A 15,789-nucleotide genomic window follows, 5' to 3' on the forward strand; every position below is an offset into this window, starting at 1 on the left:
ACTCTTTGAAAATGAATTAGGATTTAGTAGTGTTTGTATACTGTATATTTTACTGTTCCAAAAATGTTTGGCTGGTGTTTTAAGTTTTGAAAAGGAAATAGGATTTAGAAGTGTCAGACTGTTTTATGTCTTGAAAATAAATGTGCTGTACTTTTTATGTCTGGATATTTCTTAATATTTAGGCTGGTTAATTAGCTCTGCAAAAGGAATTGGAATTTATAAAGTTTAGAATGTACTATACTCTGATATGCTTTGCTATTTTTTAATCTTTAGGCAGGTGTTTCAACCTTGGAAAAGCAAATATAATTTATTAAGGTTGGAATGAACTGTACTTTGCAATGTTCTGCTATTTTTTTAATATTCAGGCATTTGTATATTAACCTTGGAAAAGAAAATATGATTTATTAAGTTAAGAATGAATTATACTGCGCTGTTTTGCTATTTTCTAATCTTCAGACAAGCGTTTTAACTTTGGGGGAGAAAATTAAATTTTTTAAGGTTAGGATGTATTATATTCCGCTGTCTTGGTGTTTTTTAATATTTAGGCAGACGTTTTACCTTTGAAAAGGAACTAGAATTTAGTAGGGTTAGAATGTACTGTACCTAATTTTCTATGTTTTGCTATTTTCTAATCTTTAGGATAGTGCTGAAACTCTGAAAAAGAAAATGATATTCATTAAAGTTAGAATGTATTGTACTTGACTATATTTTGCTAATTTATAATCTTAGGCAGATGTCTTACTCTTGAAAAGGAAATAAAATTTAGTAAGGTTAGGCTGTACTGTGCTTTAGTGTGTTTTGCTAATTTTTAAATCTGTGGGTAGGTATTTTGACCTTGGAAAAAGCCACAGTACTGAATTTATCAGGGTTAGGATGTGCTGTACTTCGCCATGTTTTACTATTTTTTAATCTTTAGGTAGGTGGTTTAAACTGGAAGGAAAATATAATTTATTGAGGTGACATCACTTTACTTCTCTGTTTGCCTTCTTTTAATCTTTAGGCTGTTGTTTTAAGTTTTTAAACTGAAATAGGATTTAGTAATGTTAGAATGTACTGTACTTCGCTCTCTATTGACTATCTCCTAATCTTTAGGTTGGTGTTTTACCCTTTGAAATGAATTAGGATTCAGTTATGTCAGTATATGTTTTACTATTTCAAAAACTTTAGGCTGGTGTTTTAAATTTTACAAAGGAAATAGGATTTAGCAGTGTTAGAATATATTGAGCTTCACAGTGTTTGATTCTTTCTTAATCTTTAGGCTGTGTTTTATGTTTTGAAAAGGAATGTGCTGTGGATAATTTATTAATTTTCAGGCTGGGATATTAGTTTGAAGAAGGAAATAGAGTTCATTTAAGGTTAGATTGTACTTTTTAATACTTAGACAGGTGTGTTTTAAACCTGGAAAAAATATAATTTATTAAGTTTAGAATGCACTGTACTTTGCTGTGTTGCTATTTTCTAGTCTTTAGGAAGGTGTTTTAACCTTAGGAAAGAAGACTTAATTCATTAAGATTTGGATGTATTGTACTTCGCTGTTTTGATATTTGTTAATATTTAAGCAGATGTTTTACCCTTGTAAAAGGAAATAGAATTTAGTAGGGTTAGACTGTCCTGTACGTACTATGCTATATTCTGCAACCTTCTAAATTTTAGGGTGGTGTTTAAACCTCGAAAAGAAACTAATATTCATTAAAATTAGAATGTACTGTACTTTGCTATCTTATAATCTTTGGACAGTTGTTTCAACCTTGGAAAAGAAAATATAATTTATGAAGGTTGGAATAAGGTGTACTTCGCTAGGTTTTGCTACTTTTCCATCTTTAGGCAGATGTTTTGAACCTGGAGCGGGAAATGGAATTTAGCAAGATTAGAATGTACTGTACTTTCCTATGGTTTCCCGTTATTTAATCTACTGTATATGGAAGTGTTTTGTCCTTGGAAAAGGAAACTGAATTTAGTAGGCTTAAAATGTACTGTACTTACTTTGGTATGCTTTTTGTTGTTTTTTTTTTAATCTTGGAAAAAGAAATAGTATTAAGCAGGCACAGAATGTACTGTACTTCGCCAGGTGGTTTATTCTTGGAAATGAAAATATACAATTTATAAAGGTAACATTGTGCTGTACTTCGCTATATTTTCTTTATTTTAATCTTTAGGCTAGTGTTTTAAGCTTTAAAAAGAAAATAAGATTAGCGTTGAAATGTACTGTACTTAGCATTGTTTTAACTGTCTCCTAATCTTTAGTTTGGTGTTTTACCTTTTGAGTAGGATTTAGGATTTACTGGTGTTAGTGTCTTGCACTCCTTTTTGTTTTACTATGTCTTAATTCATAGCTAGATTGGTGTTTTACCTTTTGAATAGGATTTAGGATTTACTAGTGTTAGTGTCTTGCACTCCTTTTTGTTTTACTATTTCTTAATTCTTAGTTAGATTGGTGTTTTACTTAGTTAGGTTTAGTGGGTGTCTTACCCTTGACTATTTCTTAATTCTTATTAGGTTGGTGATTTATTTAGTGGTGTTGGTGTGGAGTGTCTTTTACTCCTTTCTGTTTTACTATTTCTTAATAATTCTTCGTTAGGCTTGTGTTTTACCCTATGAACAGGAATTAGGATTCAGTGGAGTTAGTGTCTTTTACTCCTTTTTGTTCTACTATTTCTTAATTCTGAGCTAGGTTAATGTTTAACCCTTTGAATAAGGTTTAGTGGTGTTAGAGTGTCTTGTACTCCTTTTTATTTATTTTGGTGTTTTACTAATAGGAATTAATTTGCACTTTGACTATTTCATAATTCGTAGTTAGGTTGGTATTTCACCCTTTGAATATGAATTAGGATTATTGGTGTTAGTGTCTTGTACTCCTTTTTATTTTACTATTTCTTAATTCTTGGTTAGGTTGGTGTTTTACCCTTTGAATGGGAATTAGGATTTAGTGTTGTTAGAGTGTCTTGTACTCTTTTTTGTTTTGCTATTTCTTAATTCTTAGTTAGGTTGGTGTTTTACCGTTAAATAGGAATTAAGATTTAGTGGTGTTAGTGTCTTTTGCTCCTTTTCTCTAACTATTTCCTAATTCTTAGTTTGGTTGGTGTTTTATGCTTTGAATAGTAATTAGGAATTAGGTGTTTGCAGTGATATTTCATAATTAGGTTGGTGTTTTACCCTGTCTTGATTTAGTGGCGTTAGACTCCTCTTTTAATATTTCTCAGTTCTTAGTTAGGTTGGTGTTTTACCCTTTAGTGGTGTTAGTCTTGAACTCCTTTTTGTTTTACTATTACTTAATTCTTAGTTAGGTTGGTGTTTTACCCTTTGAATAGGAATTAGGATTTAGTAGTGGTGTTAGGGTGTCTTGTTCTCCTGTTTGTTCTACTATTTCTTCATTCTTAATTAGGTATTTTACCCTTTGAATAGGAATTAGCCTTTAGTGATGTTAGAGTGAATTGCACTCCTTTTTGTTTTACTATTTCTTAACTCTTAGTTAGTTTGGTGTTTTTCCCCTTTGAATAGGAATCAGGATTTAGTGGTGTTAGTCTTGAACTCCTTTTTGTTTTACTATTTCTTCATTCTTAGTTAGGCTGGTGTTTTACCCTTTGAATAGGAATTAGGATTTAGTGATGTTAGAGTGTCTTGTACTCCTTTTTGTTTTAATATTTCTTCATTCTTAATTAGGTTAGTATTTTACTCTCTGAATAGGGATTATAATTTAGTCTTGTTAGTGTCTTGTATCCCTTTTTGGTTTAATATTTCTTAATTCTTGGGCAGGTATTTTAAAAAAAGGAAATAGGAATTAGTTGAGCTAGAATGTACTATACTTTGCAGCGTTTGATTATTTCTTAATCTTGAGGGTAACGTTTTTATCTCTCTGAAGAAATGTACTGTACTCAGTTCATTGCTATGGGGGGCGAGAGGGGGGCCAAGTCTCCCCTAGTGAGATGCTTGGCGGCTACCCCCCGAGTTGAAATTCCCTTTATAGTTAAACTTTAACCCTTTGGTGGTCATAAGCAGAATTATAGTTGTAAATTTTTAACACAAATGACATGTTTCATCTTAGTATCTTGATCCAATTTAATGTTGTCAACTTATGAATTGATTGAAACTTTAGTTAGTTTTGAACAATTGCAATGCAATTTGCTAATGCTGCTTAGAGTTAATTTCCAGGGAGAGGAGATGAAGAAGAGGGAATGGGATAGGTTGAAATTTTAAAGAGATTTTGGAGGGTCATAAGTCTTTTGCGTTATTGATGATATGCACTATTTTGATATGTTTACAATGCAAGGATATTATACTATAGTTGAAAATTAAAACTTGATCATAGAAATTAGGTTGGTGTTGAATATAAGGTTGCGAGGAAATTTACATTACAGTCTTTAATACATTTGCATATAGTAAGAGTTGAAAATTAATTGAAAATTGAGCTTTATAATTTCAAATACAGGTTTACTTATTACTAATGCCATTGTTTTCCTTCATTCACATGGGTACATACATTCGAAATCGTATATTTTACTAATTACAGAATTTGTACATTAGTTTTGTGTAATTTTCTTTGGCCCCCCTCTAAAAATATCTTGGCCCCACCTAGGCGCCCCCACCCCCCACTGATGGAATGCCAGCTACGCCACTGACTGTACTTCGCTATGTTTGTCTATATCTTAATCTTTTGGCTGCTGTTTTAATTTCTTAAAAGGAAAATCTAATTTATTAAGGTTAGAATGTACAATACTTTGCGGTGTTTTAGTATTTTTTAATCTTTAGGTAGGGTGTATTAACCTAGATGAAGGAAATAGGATTTAGGAGGGTTAAAATGTACTTGAATAAATTTGTTATGTTTAGCGACTTTTACATCTTTAGGTTGATGTTTTATCCTTGAAAAAGGAAATATAATATATTAAGGTTAAAACGTGCTATAATTTTCTATGTTTTACTGGTTTTTAATCTTTAGGCAGGCGTTTTACCCTTGAAAAAGGAAATAGGTTTTTGTAGTGTTAGAATGTACTCTACTTCGCTGCCTTTTGAAATGAAAATAAGATTTATTATTGTTAGAATGTACTGTACTTCGCTTTGTTTTGCCCATCTACTAATCTTTAGGTTGGTGTTTTACCTTTTGAAAACGAATTTAGTAGCGTTTGTAGATATTTTACTATGTCAAAAACGTTAGGCTGATGTTTTAAGTTTTGAAAAGGAAATAGAGTTTAGTATTGTTAGACTTTTTTTATTTGTATGCTAAGTAACCAATTGGTTCTTAATCAAAAAATAAGTCTAATTGTATTTAAGAGCTGTTAATTTTTGGTAAAACTAAGGTCCGCATAATATTTGTATGCAGTTCTTTGAAATTGAAATAATAATTGTATTTAATCCTTTTATTTTTACTATCCGCAGGCTTCAGAGTCGACGATGTCCGATGACGAAATTTCTATTGTTTTCGAGTCTGTCCCCGTCAGGGGCAACGCCCCTCAGTCCGCCGAGAAGAATTCCAAGGAGACAAAGAGGTCAGTCTCGCTTTCCAAATTTTCGTTCTCGAATGACTGTCTGTTATTTATACGAATGTTCAGTCTTGCTCTTGAGATCCTGTCAATTATGATCTTCCTGTCTAGTGGACAACACTCTTGTTTATTTAGACATTCAATCAAAGAAACCCATTGACGAGATTCACTGCAGAGGATAGGAGTTTCATAACTTGTTACTGATACCGAAGGGATTCTTTCGTATCAGGGAGGCTTTGCCTTTTGCTGTGGGTTACCTGAAATCATTTCGCTCATTTTTGCTTTTGTTTCCACAGAGATCCTGAAGATTTCTCCAGATGCTGCTTTTGCAACAAATCTATGTCATGTATTGTGGAATACATCACTCATACCGCAGGATGCCCCGAGAATAAGAATGGAGTCGTAGGAAAGGCAGCTGAGGGTCCGGCTGACAGCAATGCAGCAGGTAAGTGAATCGTCTTTATATGTTGTTGTTACTGATATTTGCCAGCAATAGATGAATCGTAACGTAAGTTATATAAATGTATATGAAGAAGATAAGTTCTTGAAGTTTCACTGACTCTTTCTTAAAATGAGACTAATGAAGATTCCACTGATCTTTGCAGATTCTCCTGGACGGTCGATTTCTGAGGGAGTCTCGGATAGTGTCCTGTCACCCGCTCTCTCCCCCGTTGAGGATTCAGGAATATCCCTTTCCCAAGGTGAAGCCTCAGGGCGATCCGTTTCGCCTGATGAACTCTCGGGGCCATCTCTTTCACCTGGTGAGGTCTCGGGGCCATCCCTTACACCTTATGAAGTTGCGGAACCATTATGGTTCTCCGACACCCAGCTTCCTGCCACCGGTGCTGGTTACACCTCGGGAGATGGATGTCTCGGTGAAAGGTTGGTTTAGTTTCTTGTCATTTATAATTGGTAATTTACCGTTGATCATATCAAGGTAATGGTGTGATATAAGAATCATTAGGAAATTATGTGTCTTCTTTATTTTGCTAATGATTATTTCATTTTTCAGGGACCAAGATTTATCTCGTTGGGCCAAATACTTCACTCAGTCTGACGCGGCCGTTGAGAGTCTCCCCTCCCCTCCCCCGGAAGATGTTTCCTGTAGGTGTAATTGCTATAACTTTAATTTATAATTATTGTCTCTTAACATTTTGGGATATTGTTTTTCTGATTGAAAATATGAATGTTGAACTTATATTTTATGTCCTTTTCATTTCCGGTTGAAGAATCAGTAAGATGTTCAATAATGATGTTTGCCATTCAGCTTGTAATAACTTTTAAAGTCAGGTTACTCCACTATTTAGTACGTTTTGTGTCAGGGGTATTCGAATTTGAGCTTTTATTTATAGCTGAAGATATCATTGAAGTTCATTATTTTTTTTATTATTATTAACATTCACTCCCAAGTTCTGGCGTCTTACTGAGGCCTTTTCTTCTCCTTCCACAGCTCAGGTGTCGAGGTTGACTTTCCATAGCGGCGGTGTCACCGACACCTGTTACAGGAAACCGTCTACGGCCATCCTGATCATTGGAGACTGCGTGGCTGTGAAGCCAGCGAAGGGTTTGGCCACCGACCTCATTCACAAGTATCCCTACGGCGATGTCTACTCCTCCCGGAGGCCAATATCGAACCTGAACAGGGCCTGCGTTCAGGACAGACCCAATCCCGGCACTTACACCATATCAAGGTCGTCCTCCAATGCCCACGACCCAGTCATTGTCACAGTTTTCGGGCAGTTCTACATGGGTCCCGGATTTGAGAGCAACAGGTTCAGCCAGAAACTGGTGCAGGATATGAAGGCAAGGGCCGGTTACTGGCTGGACCCTTATACTCCGACGGTGGACCCCAGGTATTGCGACCTGAACCTGCTGACTGGACTCCAATGGGATATGCAGGAGAACAGGGTCTACTGGTTCCGGCAGGCCCTGGAGGAGTTGGCAGGCGTCGTCCGGGAGGAGGGCATCGATAGGGTTGTCATACCCTATGGCATCGGGTGTGGTCCGGCCGGAGGCAATTGGCTGCAAGAGTACCTGTTGGCTGTCGAGGCCTTCGAGGCCCAAGTGCGCCGCCATGGGGTGCAGGTGGTCATCGTCACGAAGCTGGAAGACAAGAAGCCCGTCGCTTCCAGCAGAAAGAACGTCTTCTACCAAAACAAGTGTCGGACTCACAGGAGTGCCAACAAGCCTTATTTGCGTCATGGCGCCTGATTCTGCTGTTCTAATGTTACCCAGCTGTACGAGTGTTGCTTGTACTGTATCAGAGCGTTTCAGTTTTCGATGACGAATGTGCTCATGTAGACTTGGTTTTAGAGATTTTGTTTTCACTTTGTGTTCATATTAAGATAATTTTTTGTGTTATTGCTTTTTAAGTAGCTTGTGTTCATTTTGTTTAGGTAAAATTTTCTTAACGTTGTTTGGATAAAAGATTTTGATTAGATAAGTTTTTGTTTATTTTGTTTAGATACTTTTTGTATTCATATTATTGTTTTGATAATTTTTTTGTTTCTGTCTTTAAGTAATTATTGTGTACATTATGTTTAGGTAATTTTCGTGTGCATATTGTTGAGATCCATTTTTGTGTACATATTGTATATAGTCGACGCTCAATATATGTTAATAAATATTGTTAGCTAACGACGATTATTTTTATATCTAATGTACAGAGAGTATAATAAAGGATAAATTATTTGGTTTCTTTCTCTTGATCCTTATTCTTTAAGAATTTATTTTGAATATTTATTTGTTCACTGCAAAATTTACAGACGAGGAGAAGGTTTGAGAAAATTATATATCGTAGAAACCTTTTGGTGTCATAAAATAATCAGTCCCGCTGGGGCAAGGTAGTAGACATTTTAGTCAAACAATTGTGTTACAAATATGGAACTTTGTAATGAAACTGAAAATCCAAGTAAATTTAGATGAAACAGAAAACGACCACTCAGACTAGGGAAAGGCGCATAAGGTCTATGACAGTGGCAGTGTTTCATACAATACAAACCATAGTTTTACAGACGATTAGTAACTATAGCTTCTGCAGGTCTCTGGAAAAGTTCCTATCCGCAAGAGAGGAGTTGGCCATCACACACATTTATTGCTGTAACTGCAAAGCGCAGTAACAGACCTTACTATCTTGGGAATGGCTCTCTGGTACAGTGTTATTCGTATGGTTTGAAAAACTGGAATTAGACCAAAGACTTATTCAGGCGGAAATGCTAGTCAGGCTTTATCAGAAGCAGAAAAGCTGTCTGAAAACAGAAGGGGAATTGAGCCATCCAGTGCTGCTTATCCCGGAAAACTAAAAAACTGCTTAACTGATCCATCTTATGCTAAAAACTGAATGTGAACGCCGACTTTATGAAGAAAATAGGTATTTCATCTGTCATAGCTTCATGTGATTAGATATATTTATTTAACGAGTGGCAAATCCACTTTCCAGGTGACATTATCCTTCGGTAACGTTGAGGAAAGAACAGACCCATTTGTAAACAAGATTGAGAAGGTTTGTTTTGAAATATCTCGTACAGACTGAGAGAGGGAGAGAGAAGCTGACTATAACGTATTTGACCTAATAATGTTCGTCCCATATGAGGATGCAAAGAATCAGTTGCTGCTTTAGAGGCAAGCAAGGTCTAGATCAGACCTTGGAGGCAAGACCCCGTGCCACTGTAATGCTGGCTTCATCTAGGACAACGATAGGAGAGAGACGATACATTTCAATCTATCGAGCCTGCAGCTTCCTTTTTCAAATAAAACTTTTCGGGAATCAATTATGGAAAAGTGAACTTTGAACATTATTCGGTAGTAACAAACCTCGAAAGTACTGAGAGAAGTATTATCACTCTGGATACTCAGAGGGCGAGTTGAATCACAGGTTCCATCGAGTCAGTTAACCAGCTTCTAGTGTCAAACAGAACTCGTTTGATTGTCAGACACTTTACACTTCCCGTCACTCCCTTGACCTCGTTGTGCATGTGAAGTTCTGGAGATGAGTGACCTAGCGTGTATTGGTCAGTCATGTCTATGACGTGTAAAACCCACTTTCAAGATGAAATAAGATGAAAAATCTTTTTAATCGCATCGGCCAACTGCAAACGCGTCGTCTCCTATAAAAATATTGAAACAGTATTAAGTTCTGAGAAAATGACCTTGAACTACAATGATACGGTTATCGCACCTCTCGTTCGGATCTGTATTCCATTAATTGATTGATTTATGCCTACTAGAACTGGCGCCACAACATCTAAGTTATTCACGCCGGTATTGCATTAACATTTACTTATTGATGTTATGGTGAGTGTAGCAGATGTGGCTGCATGTTGAAAAATACGAGCAAGGGTGACTTCAAAATGTTTATTAACCAGTTAGGAGTTCAGTTTGCATCTTATTTCCTTCTTGTTATTTTTTCCCATACTTCTAAGTTAACTTCTGCCTTTTAATGTTTCGTTATTTCTGATATTCATGGAAATTATTTTATTACCAGTCATTATAGTTAAAGTTCACAGTATTTCCTATTTGCTCTCAAGTAATTTGTGGGAGTTGGTTTCTGATGTGATTGTGTGAACAAGATCCTTTTAATGCCAACCTTTTGGAGGTATAAATCTGCATCACTGTAAGTTTTTAACGCAAATCATGAACAGAATTTCTATCTTTTTATATTTGCTGGGCGGGAGAGCGAAATTAAGTGACTGTTACGTAACTTCTGACATCGCTTAGACCCATTATTACACTAGAAGGTTGTTTAGTACTTTGCTTGCCACGTAAACATGACTTTTAATAATATATATATATATATATATATATATATATATATATATATATATATATATATATATATATATATATATTGTTTCTTTATCAAAAAAACTAAAGCAAGTTTAGGGCGATCAACAAGGATTTAGGGTAATTTTGATTCAGACCTAAGGTAAAGCAACATTGTACTCGTGAAAGCCGTAAGTAGCGTTTGAGACATAGCTGAGCTTCTGAAGGCGATGCACAGCCAAATAAAGTCAACTCAGCCAAATAAGAAATTCTGTACGAAGACAATTTGGAGTCATTTTATGACTATGCGTCCGCTATTCGACACCATAATGTTAATGGCACTCTGTGTCATTAAACGATAATGAAGTAACCACAAACAGCCTTATTAGTTTACTATGTTAATACTGCGTTTGATGGTTGAATACTTGAATTATTGGGGAGTTGGTGCGCACCGCACGCTTCGTAGTTGGGTTTCAAGTTGGAGCGGGTTAGTAGGTGTTTAAAGTGCCGGTCAAAAGGTTGTGCTGGGCGGAGGGCCTTCTGAACTGCGCGAGTGGACGGTGGTGTCGATCACATAAGGAAGTCACTTGATTGTTAAGCTTTGAGAACCTTGAGTTTTTTCTGTGGACAGGAAGTGCCGTGGAGTACGGGATGTAGCACAGTAACTCCATTGATAAGTCCTGTCTTTACTGCCTACAGGGTTAAGAATATTCCAGAGATCCACAACAAATTGCTGGGTTTAATTAGAGGTTTTCTTCTTATGCAAAGTATCATCGCCTTCCAGTGTCATTCCGTGTGGTTGCCATAAGCCCCGTCCACAAGATCAGACTTCATCTGCAGACAAAATGAGAAGTTTGTCCGTTGCCAGACTCGCCCCTTTTGATTGCCCTACGCATGTCCGAAATGCATGTGAAGAGCTTGTGAGTAAAGACGCCATACTTTTCCTGGAGTGAATAACTTACTTGACTGCTAGGCATACGTGTGTGAAAGATGGTGCAAAAAGCCAATGCATTGGTTTTATTATGAGATACAAGTATTGTATGTGGAATGTACAGTTTTTATTTTGCTAAATGTTTTACGGTTTCTTAATCTTTAGGCTGGTCTTTTCACCAAGAAGGAAACTGCTATTTGTAGGGTTAGAATGGCCTGTACCTAGTTAGTTTTACAATTTCTTAATCTTTGGGCTGGTGTTTTAACCCCTTGAAGAGAAACTGCATTTAGTATAGTTAAATGTGTCTTGCATACAATCTTTAGGTAAATGTTTTAACCTTTGATAAGGAGACTACGTTTAGTAAAGTTAACATGTTCTGTGCTTCGTTAAGCTATGCAATTTCAAAATCTTTAGGCTGGTGTTTTAACCTTTTGAAAAGGAAACAGGACTTAGTAGTTAGAATGTCCTGAACTTCGTTAAGCTCTGGGTTTGCTTAATTTAGTAGGGGTAAAATAACTTTCATTTTGTAGAGATTTAACAATTTCTTAGTCTTTAGGCTGGTGTTTAACCGTAAAAGATAAACTGCATTTTGTACGGGTAGAAAATCCTGTATTTCGTCTAATTTTACACTTAATCTTTAGGCTGGTGTTTTAACGTTTAGAAAGGAAACTTAATTTATTTGGTAAGAAATATCCAATACTTAGTAAAGTTTTAAGATTTCTTAATTTTTAGGCTGGTATTGTCATTTTTTCAATAAATAGCATCTATTATTCAGAAGATTCCTATTCATATGGATCAAGCCCACAGGGGCAATGACTTGAAATTAAAGCTTCCAAAGAATATGGTCTTCATTAGGAAGTCAGAAGAGGTAAAGGAAAATACAGAAAGAAGGGAACCCACTTAAGAAAAAATAAATTAATAAATTAACAAATAGAAAAAAACTTATTAAAAGGTGAGGAGACTAGTGTTAGGGTAGTAATGTATTGCACTTTAGCTTGAACCAGTTCCAATTGCAAGACTTCCTTTGGGAGGCTGTTCCACAGTCCAACGGTGTGAGGAATAAAGGACTCTGCAATTAAGTTTGACAGCGAGGCACATTTACTACTTATTGGTGCTGCTGTTCAGCGAGTCTGGTTCTCGGCAGATAAAGGGGATCAGTGATCAGTTGTGAATGTGATCTGATGAAATACAACTTATGAAAACGTGACGAGACCATCCGTCTACTATTTACAATGCTCCTTCTTAATTGTTCTCTATTTTTAACATTTAGGCTGGTATTTTGTACTTTGAAAAGGAAACTCGGTAGATCTAAGTATAGTTCCGTGGCGGTGATTTCCTTCTGACTTTACTTTTTCTAGTTTTTTTGGTTGATTATTAAGAATTTATCTTCAATTCTTGTCTCACAAATGTAATTAACCCCTGAAGTCCATCCAACAAGGCGTTTCCATACGCGATCTTCCAAGACAGAGCACGGGTACGTCTGTTTGGAACGGTTCGTATCCCGTCCGGCAAGTGCAACAACTTAACGTATGGGTAACCCCCACCCCACGGCCAGTACTACTAAACACTGCAAAATACATTGGACTCCCTCCTGTTGGCGAATGGCTCCCTCTCGTTTTTCCCCTCCAGAAGGTGCCTCTTCAACATAAATATGTCCGCACCATTTCTGTGTTCTCCCCCACCCAAAACCCCGAATTCCCAGTCCCCTTTACTGTTGAGTAGAGTTAGGGGGCAAAATAGTTGGCCGACAACAAACAAACTTGCCGCCAGTATCAGAAGCCCTAAAAGTGTAGAAAAAAAACCTGTTTCCAAGGTAAAAACAGGTGCGGAGCTAGCACTTAGAATTACCGGAAACTTCATTTTAGTAGGGTTAGAACTTCCAGTGTTTCGTAGAGTTTTGCTATTTCTTAATCTTTAGGCAGGTGTTTTTAACCATTGAAAAGGAAACTGCTCAAACTGCTCTTAATAAGGTCAGAATGTCCTGTACTTTTTTATATTTACAGTATATTTAGGTAGTTTTAAACTTGAAAAGGAAACAGCTTAGCAGGATTAGAATATCCTGTACGAAGTTGTTTTACTATTTCTGTCGTTAGGCTTGCTTTAACGTGTGAAAAGGAACAGCATTTATTAGTGTCTAGGGTTAGAATGTCCAGTACTTCGTAATGTTTTGCTATTAACTCTTTAGGCTGGTGTTTTAACCTTTGAAAAGGAAACTGCATTTAGTAGGGTTAGAATGTGTTGAGTTTCGTTAAGTTTTTCTTTATCTTTAGGTTGGTGTTTTAAAAACTTTAGGCAAGTAATTAACTTCTGGAAAGTTAATGGTATTTACAAGTGTCAGTCATCTTAGCGTTGTGTACAAACTTGACTGTCCATTAATCAAATAGAATTTTCTTTCCTTCGACTGGGTGTAGGATGCAGAGTAGTATCCTTAAAATGCAGTCATTTGTCTTGGTTGATATCCGAGGGAATAACATAGTAATGCTATAATGGTTGATTCTTAGATTGTGCTTGTCATTTGAAACTTATTTCAGTTGGACACTTAGGATTTATATATTGTATCCCTGAAACTGAAATATATTAAATTTTCTCTTTATAAGCAGATTTCAACGTCTCTTCATCAGAGCCAGTGTCTGATGACGAACTTTCGATTGTGTTAGTCTGTTCCTGTCACGGCTAACGCTCAGTCCACCGAGGGGAACTCGAGAAAGATAGGTAGAGGTCAGTCTTTCTTTCCAAATTTGATTACTTAAGTGACTGTTTCTCTTGTATATAATTCGCTGTTACTCCCGAGAAACTAATACTTATGAGGATCCTTCTTAGTAAATCTACTCATATATTAAAGTTTGGAGATAAAAAAATAATCATTGCTGTTTAGTACAGAGGAATCAATCGTATCAGTGAGCCTTTGCATTTTGTTTCAGATCACCTGGAGTCATTTCATTAATGTGAGAGTTGAACTGAATCTTTCTTTCCAGGGATCCTACAGATTTCTCCAGATATTTTTCAGACAAGATAATGCAGGATGTCCCAAGAATTATATTTCCGACAAGATAATGCAGGATGTCCTAAGAATTATAGTGAAGTAGTTGAAAAGGTGTGTTCTGCTGAGAACAGTGAATCTGTTAAGTAAATCTTCGTTTGTAAGTTGCTGTTTTTGATATTTACATGGTCGTAGCTGACCTGTAGAGGAAAAAACATTAATATGGTCTAGGTATGTTCTTGTTTCAAAGAGTTTTCCTTGGAGACCAATTTAGATCTTAATAATCTTGGCAGATTCTCGTGGACAAAATGTTTTTGATATGTCTGATAGTGAGTTCCCCGCTGAAGCTGCAGACGAAGTTTGTTGAAGCAGAGGGATGTTCTGCCGAATCTCAGTGCAAACCCTCTACTGATGACTCTGGGCTATCGTTTCCCCTAGTGATATATCAGCACCATGCCTCTCCCTAGTTTAGCTTCGGAGCTAATATGGTTCTCTAACGCTCAGCATACTGCTCCCGTTGCTGGTTACAACACTGTCGACAGATGTCTGCAAAAGGTTTATCTTAGAGGAGTTGGCAGGCGCCCTCCGGGAGGAGGGCATCGACAGGGTAGCTATACCCTACGGCGTCGGGTGTGGCCCGGCCGGAGGCAATTGGCTGCAGGACCTGTTGGCCACTGAAGCCTTCAAAGCCAGGTGTGCCGGCACGGGGTCCAGGTCATCGTCGCCGCCGCCACAATTTTCAGAAAGCAAAGCTTCACTGATACGATTGATTGTTCGGTACTGAATAACATCGATGATTATTTTTATCTCCAAATTTTGAATGTGAGTAAATAAGAAACATACTCTTAAGAACTAGTTTCTCGGGAGTAAGTGATTTATTTACAATAGAGATCAACAGTCACTTAAGTAACCGAATTTGGAAAGCAAGACTGCCTCTCTTATCTTTCTCGAGTTCCCCTGTGACGGGAACAGACTCGAACACGATTGAAAGGTCGTCATCGAAAGTTCGAGACACTAACACGATCAACAGTTCATCAGACACCGGTCATGAAGACCGAAATGTGCGTATAACGAAAACCTTAATATAATTTGAGTTTCAAGGGTGCAGTATAAATAGTCTCACTGAAATAAAACTCTTCAAATGACAAGCTCAAGACATCAAAGACAATCTAAGAATAAACATCAAAATGTGGTAACACAATGAAAGGACGTCAAGAGTGTACAAACTAAAAAGATAAATAAGGAAGATAAAGGTTTTTAAAACTACCGTGTTTACAAATATAGAAATAAACACATTAATTTCATTCATCATACCTCAATGAAGAGATAACCATTGGCATACTTAAAAGGCATCAGTGATATTACAAAAAAAAAAGTCAGGTGGCACTGCGCAAATAAAGCTTCTTGACTGTCTTGTGAGGGCGATGCTTGTTCTTTTGTCTATCAGTGTAACGACGACGACCTGTACCTCGAAGGCTTCGATGACTACCAGGCAGTCGTGCAATTCTGCCAACTCCTCCAGGGCCTGCCGAAACCAGTACACCCTGTTTTCCTGTATGTCCCATTGCAGGCCAGTGTAAAGATTTAGGTCCCAGTGCTTGGGATCTACAGTCGGTGTGCAATGGTCCAGCCAGTAACCGGCC

General features: G+C 36.8%; 1 protein-coding gene and 1 long non-coding RNA gene across 2 annotated transcripts in view; both read left to right on the forward strand.

The window, feature by feature from the left end:
- The window catches only part of LOC136848129 (uncharacterized), a 10,800-nt gene extending 2,635 nt beyond the window's left edge, over window positions 1–8,165 (forward strand). The window contains exons 3-7 of the mRNA XM_067120394.1: window positions 5,371–5,480; window positions 5,771–5,919; window positions 6,080–6,356; window positions 6,487–6,578; window positions 6,925–8,165. Of these exons, the coding sequence (XP_066976495.1) occupies window positions 5,371–5,480; window positions 5,771–5,919; window positions 6,080–6,356; window positions 6,487–6,578; window positions 6,925–7,685 (1,389 nt within the window). The 3' untranslated portion in view covers window positions 7,686–8,165. The remainder of the gene's footprint in view (window positions 1–5,370; window positions 5,481–5,770; window positions 5,920–6,079; window positions 6,357–6,486; window positions 6,579–6,924) is intronic.
- Window positions 8,166–10,728: 2,563 nt separating this feature from the next.
- Window positions 10,729–15,532, forward strand: LOC136848131 (uncharacterized). The gene is made up of 4 exons (XR_010855941.1): window positions 10,729–11,155; window positions 13,767–13,884; window positions 14,142–14,260; window positions 14,440–15,532. It is a non-coding gene; the product is annotated as an uncharacterized lncRNA (long non-coding RNA).
- The last annotated feature ends 257 nt before the right edge of the window (window positions 15,533–15,789 follow it).

This window comes from Macrobrachium rosenbergii, chromosome 18 (genome assembly GCF_040412425.1).
Source record: "Macrobrachium rosenbergii isolate ZJJX-2024 chromosome 18, ASM4041242v1, whole genome shotgun sequence".
NCBI lineage: Eukaryota > Metazoa > Arthropoda > Malacostraca > Decapoda > Palaemonidae > Macrobrachium > Macrobrachium rosenbergii.